Genomic DNA, 13036 nt, shown 5'->3' with positions numbered 1-13036 from the left:
GCCGTATCCAGGAAGTCGTCTGTGGTTGTCAAGCAAACTTTTGCGTGTAAGCAAAGTGCTCTGTCTGTAAAATGCGTGATGTTTTTAGTCTGCAGTTTCCTGCAACAGGTAATTACATATTCTAGATGAAACGACTACGTGTATTTGCATCCCGCATTGTGTCAACGTTTAACCACAGCAGTTCAGGCTAGCGAATTCAACTCTGGTTAGATAAGTTAGTGTCGATACTAGTTTTAACTCTTTGATAGAAAGTTATTCAAGCGTGTTGGTAGGTCGCTTATATATATATATATATATATATATATATATATATATATATATATATATATATATATATATATATATATATATATATATGTTCCATCTCAGGGAGCCGTGAGAGATGAGTTGCTGTCGTGTGTCTGTGCCCCGGGAGGTCCGGCCCGGCACAGCACGGGTCCTCGTGACTGAGCTGAGTGGATCGGGCCACATCAACCCGACCCCTGCCACGAAACCGCGTGAGGACTATAAAACGGCAGTGGAGCTTTACCTCTCTCAAGAAAAGCTGGTAAATTCTCCCCAAACACCCACGGGGTAGTCAGTGTTCACCCCACCAAGTTCTCCATTGTCTTAGTCAGATACACGAGGTAGTCAGTGGCAGGAGGGAAGGGTCTGAGTGGAGACTTGAGGGCTTTCATTGCACATGTCAACATGGAGATAGGATTTAACCTCTACTGCGTGCAACCTCCCATTGTTATGTGTGTATCCCAAAGACATACTTCTGTTATTGCCCTCCCTCATGGCCCATGAAGTGCTCTATGAACAGTGACTAGAGAAAAGGCACATGCTGTGCAGATTGCTGTTTCAAGGTGAGGTGGGCAGACAGAATTATTTCACATCACAGACTTCACATACTTTGTTACATCAAAGTCATAGGTGTATGTCTACGGTATGTGAATGATGATAATGATGATGATGATGATCATGACGATGATGATGATGATGAAGAAGATGATTAAACTAATAATTTCCGTCTCTCACAGGAATCGCTGTGTGGAACTCGGGATCTCTCTCACGTGACCTCGCTGGAGATCTGCGTAGACACGCAAGAAAACACACTGGGTAACTTTGGTAAGATATACAGTAATTAAGGCATTTGCAAATGTAAATCAACTATTTCAAACCATGTTGCACAGGTACAACGTTGTATGTGTACCCATGAGGGCTCACTGTGTGTTGTTTGTATTGGTTTTATTGTTTATATCTAGTGTTTCTTGGTGTACAATGATGATACATAGTAGATGCTTATAATGACCACATAGACAATCATTGACCAGAACTAGACAAGAGACGAATAAAGACATTTCTATGACGCACACAACGTATCCATACTAGATTTCCTCTCAGGTGTGCCAACCTCAGTGCGGTATGACAGAGCTGATAATGGTGAAGGAAGACTTCCTTAGGCTCACCTTAGTCCTCATACAATTCTAGATTGCACAAGTGCAGGCATGACAGAGCAGCGTCTATGCATATGTGAGTCATGCTTAGGACTCTTCCTTTTAGCTAATTGCGATGGAATGCCTGATGAGGTGAATTTGGAGGTAAACCGGGAGGCGAGTTTAAAACTCAGTAAATAATCACCCCACAGTGACATGACAGTGAGCGCAATGGCTTTTTTATCTGATCATCTTGCAGGTGCCTACTTGCCCAAGCTGGTGAATCTCAAAATGAACAACAGCACCATAATGTCAGTAAGGTAAGTTACATAACACATAAACCATCTTCTTGTTTTCTTCCTGCTTTGTATTCTTGAAACGCCACCTGTTCCTAGGGGAACACACACAATCACACGCATATCTGGTTGACATTACCTCATGGAATACTCCAGATTTTTCAAGAAGCTGCTAATCCCAAAACTAAAACTAAAATGCTGCATCAAACAAAACTGAATATGTTGTCACTGTATGAACCACTTCATGTTTAACTTATTTTTAGAAATAAAGCAAGCAGGTCCAGGTCTTTCCAAAAAGGGAAATGTAACCGAGAGCAACCGAATGCATGGGGATTACTGTCATACACTCTTCACATGTGGATTAGAAGACACTCTTTAGTGAGAAGTCTTGGAGGTCATAAAAAGACAGAATAGCAGTTCAGAGGTCACAGGGTTGTGTACCTGATAGGAAAAAAGTGTAGCATGGTTCCAGTGCATGTGTAGGGCTCTGCTCTGCTTCTCCCACTGTTTTCCAATAAGGAATTGTAATACAATTTTGCTGTATGGAAGATGCATGTTAGTGCTTGTAAACCACAGATGTGGTGTTCAGTACAGTCTTAGAGCTAGATACACTTGGAGAACAGGTTCACCCACTTGTCTCACAAAAGGACACAGAGGGGTTTGTGGCATATCAGCTTTCAGATTTGTCCACTTGGACAAGTCCCGGAAAAAAAGACAGGAAATATACACAGTTTCTCCTGAAGTGTCCCACCACTTTCATTGCAGCCGCAGCTGTGTCATCAAAATTGCATCGAAAAAAAAGCAATAAACCTCCAGGATGAGACACACATTGTAAATTGCCCTCACAACAGCACAGGTGGAGAATGTTATACCCAAGAGACCGCTGAGGGATAAGAGAGTACAAACAGAAAGATAGGGAGCTGTCTGCTCCACCCTGAGAGTAGCGGAGCAGAGCCAGCCGAACGTGCACTGCCTCTGATAGCATTTCCTGCTCTGGGCTGTGATAGCTGTAGTGGAGAGGATGTTACAGGATTTTGATGCACTGACTGAGAGTCTGCTGAAAGGGTCAGAGCAGAGGTGTGTTGTAGAGACAAGTGAGAAGGAGTGGAAAGACCTGCATATTGGGGAAGAGAAAAGAGAGTCTAGATTCAGTAGCCAAGTGACTGGATAGCCTTTCCCATGATTCACTGTGTTGTGTAAATCATGTTTGTGCTTTTTTTTCGGTCTCCTTAGAGACCTGGGAACCACCCTCTGCCACCTGCAGGTACTGTGGATGTCTCGCTGCTCCCTCCAAGACCTAGATGGCATTTGTACTTTCACTTCCCTCAAGGTAGAGTTTGTATAGTTACAAATTACTCTGTGTTGATGTTCCTAATTTTAGAATGTGTATAAAGATTAAAAGTAAAAAATAATGGTATAGTTTTTTTAGATTTGTTTCTTAACATAATTTCCACTTGTCATGTTGCAATGGTGACACATTTTCCCATGAGTTAAGCAAAGAAATATAGCAAATTCCTGAGTAATGATGATGAGGAGGTTGATTAGCGATCAGAGTTCTTGTGAGTCTCTGTGAGAAAGGAAGATACCGTATCTGTCTTTCTGACTCTCCCTGTGTGTCGAACCTGCCCACCCATCTGTATCCACAGTATTTCTGTATCGTTGACTTAATTAATTCTCTGTCTGCTAGTTTTTCAATTTGTCTAATCACACATTTTCATCCGGACTACCAATCGCCACCACGCTGTATGTACAACCTCTCTCTGTTCCAGGAGTTGTACATGGCCTATAACAATGTGTCAGACCTGAGTCAGGTTGGCATGCTAGAGAACGTGCAGCTGTTAGATCTGGAAGGCAATGATGTGGATGACCTAGTCCAGATCCAGTATCTGGGGTTGTGTGGCAAACTCCAGACACTCACCCTGGAAGGAAACCCTGTGTGTGCTCAACCAAACCCCACTGCAATCCAGGTAGGCTAATGCTCTGCTAATGTTGTTTCTACCACAAAAATTAATATCATATTGGTCTCCACCTACAAGAAGAGTTGGCGCTTGAATTAGGTAACATAGATCACGGTGATCCCCAAAGTTCTTTCACCAGACCTATCTTCGTGTCCTTTTCAGGCTCCTCCTTGTTTGCACTTTGTGATTCGGCAGATATTTGACAAATAAAGTGGAAATGGTCAAGTCAGGAAGAACCAAAATTAGCTACAAAAGTGTTGTACACGCCTGTAAATTAAACCGTCAAGTATGTCAAATCAACAAATGTCACCATCCAAGCATGATGACGGATTGATGGACCATGTTTTTTGTTATCTTTATCCAGAATAAAATGTATCAATCATTTCCACCTTTTGCTGATTCGAGACACAGTATGCTGTGAGTTTTTTGGGCCACTGTGAATGTCTTTATTTACACCCACTAGCAGAGCATTAATCAGGAAACTAGGGCAATGAGGGTAGATGCTGAGCTGAATATGCATTAGGCCTGTGCTTTGTAGGGACTGGGGGGTTCTTGGGTTTGCTCACTTGCCAAATGATCACTCCTCTTGCTCTCCCTCTCTTTCCATCAAACACACAAACACACACATCCGCTCACTTCCTCTCACCCAGCCCTCATTCTCCTCCTCTTTTCTCTTTCGTGTCCACCATGCCAGCCTTTCACTCTCGTTTTTATTCACTGTGTGTGGTTTGTTGACGGGCAGGGGTGCCAAGCTCTAATTTGATCACTCAGTACCTCAGTCATTTACTGGACTCTCTCTCTCTCTCTCTCTCTCTCTCTCTCTCTCTCTCTCTCTCTCCCTCTAAGTAAGGTTTCACATATTCAATAAAGTGTCATAATGGTAAAAATGAATGCAAAACTATACAACGAAGGCTAGCTAATGTGCATTATATTGTTGTGATGCTAGTAACTATTGACACATTTAGAGCTGTCCATAGACTATTACTGTATCACTGTTTTGGTTGACTATGATTTAATATTCACTTTTTTTTGTATGTGCATCAAAATGATTACCTTCATCTGACATCTCCTTTACAAGATATCACTTTATTTAATCATCCGTCGGGCCCCTAGTGGGTAGTTATGCATTACTAAAGCACAGTATACTGTCGCTATGATGGAATATCATTTAGATTATACGTGTAACAGTTACATTGTTCTCTGGAATCAACTGGAGCAGCAAACTTCATTAAGTGGACCAGTCTATGTCAAGCACTCATCTGAGTGGTCTGATCCTTAAATGAGTCTTTTATATAATTGTTGCTAGCACATAAACTGAAACCAATCAATCACCACAGCAGGAACATGTGCACAAGTAATGTTTTTCATACTAAATGCAATCCTAAAAAACACTTTTTGTGGCTTTTAGTACAAATAATGCATGACATTAAGATACATATTTAATCTGCATAAAACAGTATATCAAGCTCATTTAGCGAGCTGGTGGAAGTTATTAAAGTGAAACAAAACTGTACTTACAGCATCTCATCTCTTAAAAATAATGAAATGACATAACATGAGTTAATATTGATAATATCATAAATACCACTTTTTAAAACTAATGTTAATAGTTACTGACTAAGATGTTTTATATTTGGTTTGATACGTCATAGGTTATGCATGAGTACCCTGAAGCTGCCACAAGTTTCCGTTTGGCTTTTTTTTCGACAATGCATCAATCTCTACACATTTCTCTTTCAATACATCCGTATCTAAAACTATTTCACTATTTTGGTGTTGATTATGAGTCCTAAGGTGTTACATAGTGTACACTACTGTGCATACATTTAAGTCACCGTTTCTTTTAATACTCAGTTTTTGTCTCCTTCAAACACCTGTCCGTCCTCTACGTTCACTCTGCCTCTCTCTTTCCGATGCTTCCTCCCTTCTACCCAGACGGCAGACTATAGTTATCGAACTGCAGTGAGGGAGTTGGTCCCTCAGCTGCGTTACCTAGACGATTTAAGGGTGGAGGATGATGGGCTGAGCTCCAGCACCACCATGGGAGAGGACTGGGCCATTCTCCGAAACTCCATCAGAGACTGCAACTCCTCTCAGGCAGCTACTGAAGACGGTGTGTGTATGTCCATGTTGTTTTGAGTGATTTGATGCAGACCAGGTAATTACAGCCCTGTATTTAATGGGCCTCTCCCTTTTGTTTTTGTAGAGGATACAGCAGACAGTGCATGTCCTTACAGCCGACCTGGCTCAGCCAGGCGCCCTTCTTCCAGCCGCTCCTGCATCTGGCCCCTCTCGTCAGCGGGCTCCAGACTCATGTCAGCGTCCAGGCCTGGATTTCTCTCCCCTCCTGGATCTAGACCTGGTTCTGCAGACTCAGATCTGGCATCAGTAGAAGCAGAAAGTAGCCTCCTTACGCACGGTCAGGCACATCTTTGGCTCCTTTTCAAACTGATGTTTCTCAACAAACTAAGCGCCAGTTCCTTTTCTTTCTCATGAGCATCACCTTGTGCAGATACATGTTGTAATCTCGACTCAACAGTGCCACCAAGAGGGCGTTCTTTTGTGTTGGACTCACTGACATCCTTCTCTTGTCTGTTGCTTTATGAAGGAGCTGGCAAGATTGTCTTCTGTGGAAACCCAGTCCAGGCTATTCGAGCAAGGCGAGAAAAGTTGAGGGTAGGTGGTGGGTGTTGGAATAAGGAACAACAGAAGTCCTTAACTAATGTGAAAAACATATTGTTCATGCAAACACAGATCTGTGTTAATGAGATATCAATATTGATCCACACCAGTGTATCATTTATTGCACGCTGTTTCCCATACAGCAGAGCATTCAGTGTCAACTGAGAGACACAGCAAGCTTTATGGGCTTTCGCAGGCCATTATGGCTGACTGACACCACCAGCTCATCTCTTTAATGTCATGTCAGTATAAACAGAGGGAGCTAATTATTTGCAGGTGGACAGAAACCTGAGAGGACAGGCACGGTGGTGGGAGGAAACGGGGGATGGAGATGTGTTAAGGGTGTAACAGTGTCAGACTGTCTTGACAGATGGGGCTCTCGCTGCCAACGCCATGTTATTTGTCATACTGGCATACTGGCATAAACACACCTCTGCTCTCTCTGCCTTCCTCTTACCTTCCCCTCCTGTTCTGTCTACCCCTCTGGTGTTTGCGTTCCCTCTTTGTCTGACCATTACTCGCACATCTATCCATAATTAATGTACTCTGCTCTTAGGCCTCTATTCTGTTATGTATCCTAGTTTCCTCTTCTACCCCTCATTCTCTTTTCCCCTCTCTTTGGTCTCATAGACTGCACCTACCAGATCTACTTTCACCCACCGTGACCTTCCCATCCATATACCAGAACACACGTACGACCTTGAGGAGACTGATGTTAGAGAACGCGTTGATGTTTTTGCGGAGCTTAGAGCTTGGAGGGAGCAGCACCGCAGGTACTAACTACTTACACACCTCACTCCTTTTTTCTTAAGCTGGAAATACACTTAATGATGAAAAGATTTGCTTGTGGCTTCATGGATAGCAATTAAAATAGGATCCATAAGGACTCATAAAGTAAAAAGGGAACTGAATATCTATCAAAGATTACAATTCTTCTAGCCAACCTGGCTTCCTCTGCAGACCATATGGGGGATGAAACTCAACATCTTTCTACGTTGTTTTTCAGCCGTCTCCAGGCCATAGAGACAGAAAGATTACCACAGGTCCTGGCTATTTGTCACAGTGATGAAGAAGAGGGGGGAGATGATGACGAAGAAGACGGCTTTCGTGGTGAAAGGAAGCACAGTAGTAATGAAGAACATGGAGCGGAGAAGCCAGGTAACAGCCGAGATACTGCCTCACCAGATTCCTCTTTCCAGTTTCTCTCCCCAGGTAGAATGGCCCAGTCCTCTCTTCACTGGATGAATATACTTGCTGTTGTTTAAGTAGAGAATGAGAAACAAAGATATAACACCTTTATTTGTATATATATATATATATATATATATATATATATAAAGCTTTTTAAAATCATTTTGTTTGGTTTTCAGCCCTGCATCACAGAGAAGCCTTATCCCCTGTGGTGGCTGGGCTCTCCCTGTCCCCAGACGCCACACTGTCCCCTTCTCCCCCTTGCAGAACCACACTAACAACTGGAAGTCACAAGCCACCAGGGCTGCGTGCGCGCAGGCTTCGACTCAGCCAGACCAACTCAGAACAATTATCTGATCTCAGCAGAGTAGGGCGCTCTCCTGGGACAACTGCTGGACCCTCTGGAGTTTCAGGTCTGTGTCTCCAGCAGTTGACTACGACCGACGAGCCTCTTTTGTTCCAGCCTGCATACATACCCCGCCCACCTCCAGCAAGTGCCCTTTGTGAAGGGCTCATGTGTTCAAGGTATGGCATTATTAAAGTATACTTTTATATACCATTGTGTATGTCATACAGTATAAAAACAACATATTTCATGTTTGCTGTTTGAAGCATCTGTATATTGTTTGTAGTTTGAATGGTTCCTAATTAACTTGGAATTCAACTGGTTATTTAAATACAATTCATTAATGAATGTTTGAAAAACATCGTCATGTTTTTTTCTTTCTTTAAATGCGCAATGTGATCATTTCAGAATTAAAGTTTTGAATGGATCGTGACTAATTGTCAATTCGCACCGTGTAATAGTTTGAATTTAAACTGAATTGTTCAAATTGGGTGTTACTAAAGAAAGGTCCTTTGTCTTTCAGTGCAAAGATGGACTTATCCAGTAAACAATCTGGCAGCAAGCATCTTCAAATCCCTCAGATGCCCAAACTCCTGGACAGACCAGCGATTACCCGTCCTCACACAGCCAGGGCAGCTCTACAGAAACATCTCCAGCAACACACAAACCAGCCCTGCAGAGGGAGCTCACACCCAGACTGACACCCCAGTGGTCAGATGTGTGGCTGTTTGGCTGTTTGGCTGTTTGCCTATCTGTATGACCAGTGTGACATTCTCTTCAGAACAGAGTGATCGCATGAAGGCCATTGAGGGGCGTTCCTGTTGTTGGATCACTCACAGCAAACTTTGAGATGGGTTGGCATTACTGGTATTTGGCCATATGATGTTCTCTTTCTCTGTCTTTTTTTTAATGAAGATCTATAAGATATAGAAAGCATTCTCAGAAATATCGGGACTGACCAACACACCAACATCCAATAAACTCGCAGTGCTTTAACATGGAGTAATACTGAGATACTATATTGAGATTGTCCCTAATGCTACTGAGTTGGTGGTTTTCTGGTGGCTGCTTTAGCTGGATGAAAAATAAAGGAGATGTGACTAATACCTCAAATTTGCATTTCTCAGAATGAAACTTAAATGCTACTTTGTGTTTTGTCCAAATAAAAAAAGCTTTTTATATTTACTTTCATTTAAACTGAGCTGTAAGGATGATGAAAAGGTTTCCTGCATGTGACAGCGATTATCTTGACATTCATGGTGTAATGGGCACATTTTGACACTTGAAGGCGCTATCGATAAACGTTAAATCAAAAACTCATTCCACTGTTTCACCTACCTTGGTCAAACATTCCTACAAATCCACCACCTTGAAACATAAGAGTCATTCCCTTTGTTGCTTGTTTGTCCACGTCGAATGCAGCACTTACACAGATGGTTGTGTGATTTATGCTATATATACAATCAGTAAGCATGCAAGCTTTGGCCCTGCACACTGCTAATACAGTTTAAAATGTTTCATGGTGTATCGACTGATACACAGCATGAGTAATGGAATTGAACAACTCAAGTGCATTTAGAGTGTTTATGTTCTAACTGTGAAATATCTTGTTGTTTCCCGAGAGCTACGGTAAATTACCCATCAGTTGCACCATGAAGGACACTCTTATGATGAGGACCAGAGAGGCCGCCACATCTAATACCTTATTAGTTCTTAAAGGCCATATATTGTTGAAAGTCGCATGTTTTGAAGATGTCACACTGATCTTAACATGGACGTTTCCAAACTTCCCTGGTCTTTTGTATGAATACCTGACGTCAGCTCACGCACACACCAAAACACACACATTAAAAAGCACTTCCCATATGTCTGTCGACTGTGCCTCAGTTCTGTGCACAGGAACAGGATGTAAATAAATGAGTCAAAGAAACAAGCCACAGGCAGTAATTCAACCTTGAGAGCACGGCTAACACTCCTCACCACAGTGATGGATTGAAAGATGTGCACATGTCACGCTTAGGAATGCATGCTGTGTGTGTGTCTATATCCACTCAACCATGAAACCGCTCTCATGGAACATGTCAGCACATATCTTATCTTCTATCCATCACCTAACTCTACCATCTTCAATAATCCTCTCTCAGGGCTGTTTCATTTGTGGCATCACTCGGCCTCCTCGCTGCCTGTCAGGTGTTTTCAGCCACACTCTCATCTCGCTGGTGCTAATCTGTCTCAGGACAGATGGAGGAGAGTGGAATGAAAGGTGAGGCCTTTTATGGTGGGAAAGTGGGGCAGCGTCCACCCACTCTCTGAATAGTCTGAAAGGGATCATTCTCCCAGCTGGTTGGGACTGGTGGACCTGATCTCCCCAGTTATTACCAGACGATGTGACAAACCAGGAGGGTTTGTTTTTATCCTCTATGGCTTTTGGATGGGAAGCACTTTGAGGAAACCTGAAAATCAGATTGTAAAGCATTGTAAAACATTTTCCTCTTCTACGGCATGTCTGATCTGGAGTGAAACAATAGTTTCAGTATTGTAATGCTTTTTCAGCAAATATTTATTTTCTTTGGAGTTACCACTATTATCAGAGGAATTGATTCTACTGAAAAAGCATCCAACTGTCTCTCTTTTATCTAATAAAACAGCATGTTGGTTGGTAGAAAGATCAGGGTCCATGGAGGTGTTCTTTTTAACAAAACTATCTAATAGAAAAAGACAATTGTATCACTGCAGTGCCACCTCATCACACATTTACTTTGTGAAACCCTTTCCCCAGAGATGATGATAAAAAACAAAGGGAGGATAATACCATCTCTTTCGCAAATACGGTAAACAAACTGCATATATTTATGTCAGTCTGAAGTGGAGAAAACTGTGTCAACCCATGCTATGAATACCATTAAAACAAATACCAGATGCGGTTGATATGATTAATTAAAATTTGTGATCATGTCAAGTAGGTTGTAGTCGTGTTCCCCCAAATATTCTTGAAGCCAGCAGAGACTTCAGAGGTTCATATGATGAACGATACTTGCTGTTTCTCTGTGTTGTAACGTGCAGCTAACAAGATGGGTGTGAATAAATTACCCGGGAAACACATTGCAAAAAAGCACACATACACCAAACATAACTTTGTGACTGACATGGAATGCTTATTTAATTTTATTATCCTTGGAAGCTTCCTTCTTGTTTTGACATGTCACTTGTCCTAGCAAGTGCTGAAACTGGAAATACCTACAGTATGTGTTCAGACAGGCCGGGAGATTCTGTTTGTACAGTACATGTGAGACAACTGGCTAACAACGCAAGGAACATTCCATTTAATGCAAGATATTTAGACTCTATAACTCATTTTCATGCAGACATGCAGTCTATAATGGTAATAAAAAAGCTTAAAGTAAATAATAATAATAATAATAATAATAATGCATTTAATTTATATAGCGCTTTTCATAATACTCAAAGACACTTAAATGGCAATTGTTGCCTCATATTTACAGATTTGTGAATGTAATCTAATCTTTGTGACAAAGGTGATATAACTGTATGCTGAGACAATACATAAATGTATACAGGAAGATTAGTCTTTGCATTGTATTGATATTGCATTAAATAGTTGTGTTTAGGGGATCTAGGGATTACCTGTTGTTCAAGAGGAAGAGAAGAAATGCTGCAGGACGAGGAGAGAAACCTGTTTTCTGGCCTAATAATATTGCATCACATCAAAATTATATTACAGTACCGTGGATTTATTTATAGAAAACAGATAAGAGCTTAATAATGTGTGTGTAATTATCTATTTCAGCAGAACAAAGCCACGAATAGCTGTTGTCTGCTTTGTGCATCTTTTTTTTGTGGTAGAGCAGTATTTGCAATTTGTGGGATGACTACAACATTTATTTTTACTTTCATGAGGTGATATATGTTTTTTTATTTTTTATAATTATGATCAGGTGGTTGGCACAGAAGAAGTGAAACATTTGAGGCAGCACTTTGGGTCGAGGGATATGTGATGTAAACCTTTAATGCTCGGGATCATGTTGTGAATCATTTAGCCTTTCTGCACTGCGTGTCTGGGCCAACACATGCGGAAGAGCCCGACAAAAGGTCAATTAAAGCATTCCAGTACAAATCTAAGCCCTCGGTCAACTTGTTGAGTTCAGTAATGTTTAACACGTGGATGGTTCCTCTTTCTTTTGTTTATGAAACAACATTGGCTTTATTAATGACAGTGTTATGTTATAAAAAGAGTATTACAAAAATTTCAACCTTCCGCTTCTTCCACTTCCTCCTCATTATAGCTGAAGAGCATGCCTGTTGCATGAAGGGAGCGCTCTCTACATCAGTTTCCTCATACTCTATCTCCTCACGGCATCTGTGAATGATGTCAACTGCCCCAGATAATATCAGGTTTCGTCTGGGAAACGCAAGAACACTGGGGAATTTACTGTGAAGGAGGAATTGCAAAGTGCTCTCTTTTAGCTACATATCCAATACATAATCCAACAATGTAATAAACAAGTATTTTCTTATAATTTGGAATCAGATTGAGTCTACTGCTGCCAACGTGCTGCGTGTCTGCACTTTCTCAAGCTATGTGTTGACAGTGTCGGATTCAGGCTGTTTGTATGTGTTTTCCAGCGAGCAGCCTTTATGGCACTGAGGACACTTTATCATGTCTTCTCCATTTGAGGACACCATTGAGGGCATTACATTCCTTTTTCTTCACTGGAAGGCCACCCTAAAGGGAACTTTATTTTTACTTTAATTTCTCCATCTCTACAATTTCTCATGTTGCATCTCCATAGGGGCATCCGAGAGGGCACCTTTGTGACTTTTTTCAAACACAGACTTTTTGTTTTGTTTAATCATGATGGATTATGATGGATCAAGTCATTACCCCATTACAATGTTATATATGCTGTTGCCACGGCTGTCGCTCAGAAACTGACAGTAATCATAGTTATTATAGTCATGATAGTTTATCATATGGCATTTTGTATAAGCTTCGTAGGAATTCCATTAATATTAAAGTATTGAACATTTCTCCATGTAGAGATATAGTTGTTACACTTTATAATATTCTGGTTTCATGCCCTTAATCTGAAACTGGTGACCGGAAACGGGTTTATGTCTGTTTCC

At 41.4% G+C, this 13036-nt stretch overlaps 1 protein-coding gene across 2 annotated transcripts; it reads left to right on the top strand.

Moving 5' to 3' along the window:
* Positions 1-8997, top strand: lrrc56 (leucine rich repeat containing 56). Of its 2 annotated transcripts, none has more exons than XM_034535196.1 (13): positions 1-108; positions 370-547; positions 1023-1110; positions 1678-1738; positions 2948-3044; positions 3484-3681; positions 5608-5785; positions 5879-6091; positions 6281-6348; positions 6985-7127; positions 7361-7512; positions 7725-8070; positions 8415-8997. In XM_034535196.1, the coding sequence occupies exons 2-13, from the start codon at positions 383-385 to the stop codon at positions 8590-8592; spliced, it is 1887 nt and encodes a 628-aa protein (XP_034391087.1). In that variant the 5' UTR covers positions 1-108; positions 370-382; the 3' UTR covers positions 8593-8997. The 2 variants fall into 2 exon arrangements, with proteins under 2 accessions (XP_034391087.1, XP_034391088.1); XM_034535197.1 differs by having other exon boundaries at positions 18-108; positions 7782-8070.
* The last annotated feature ends 4039 nt before the right edge of the window (positions 8998-13036 follow it).

The sequence above is a fragment of the Cyclopterus lumpus genome, chromosome 6 (assembly GCF_009769545.1).
Source record: "Cyclopterus lumpus isolate fCycLum1 chromosome 6, fCycLum1.pri, whole genome shotgun sequence".
Lineage (NCBI taxonomy): Eukaryota > Metazoa > Chordata > Actinopteri > Perciformes > Cyclopteridae > Cyclopterus > Cyclopterus lumpus.
The sequence above is the reverse complement of the archived record's forward strand: the minus strand, read 5'-3'. Positions and strand labels throughout refer to the sequence as shown.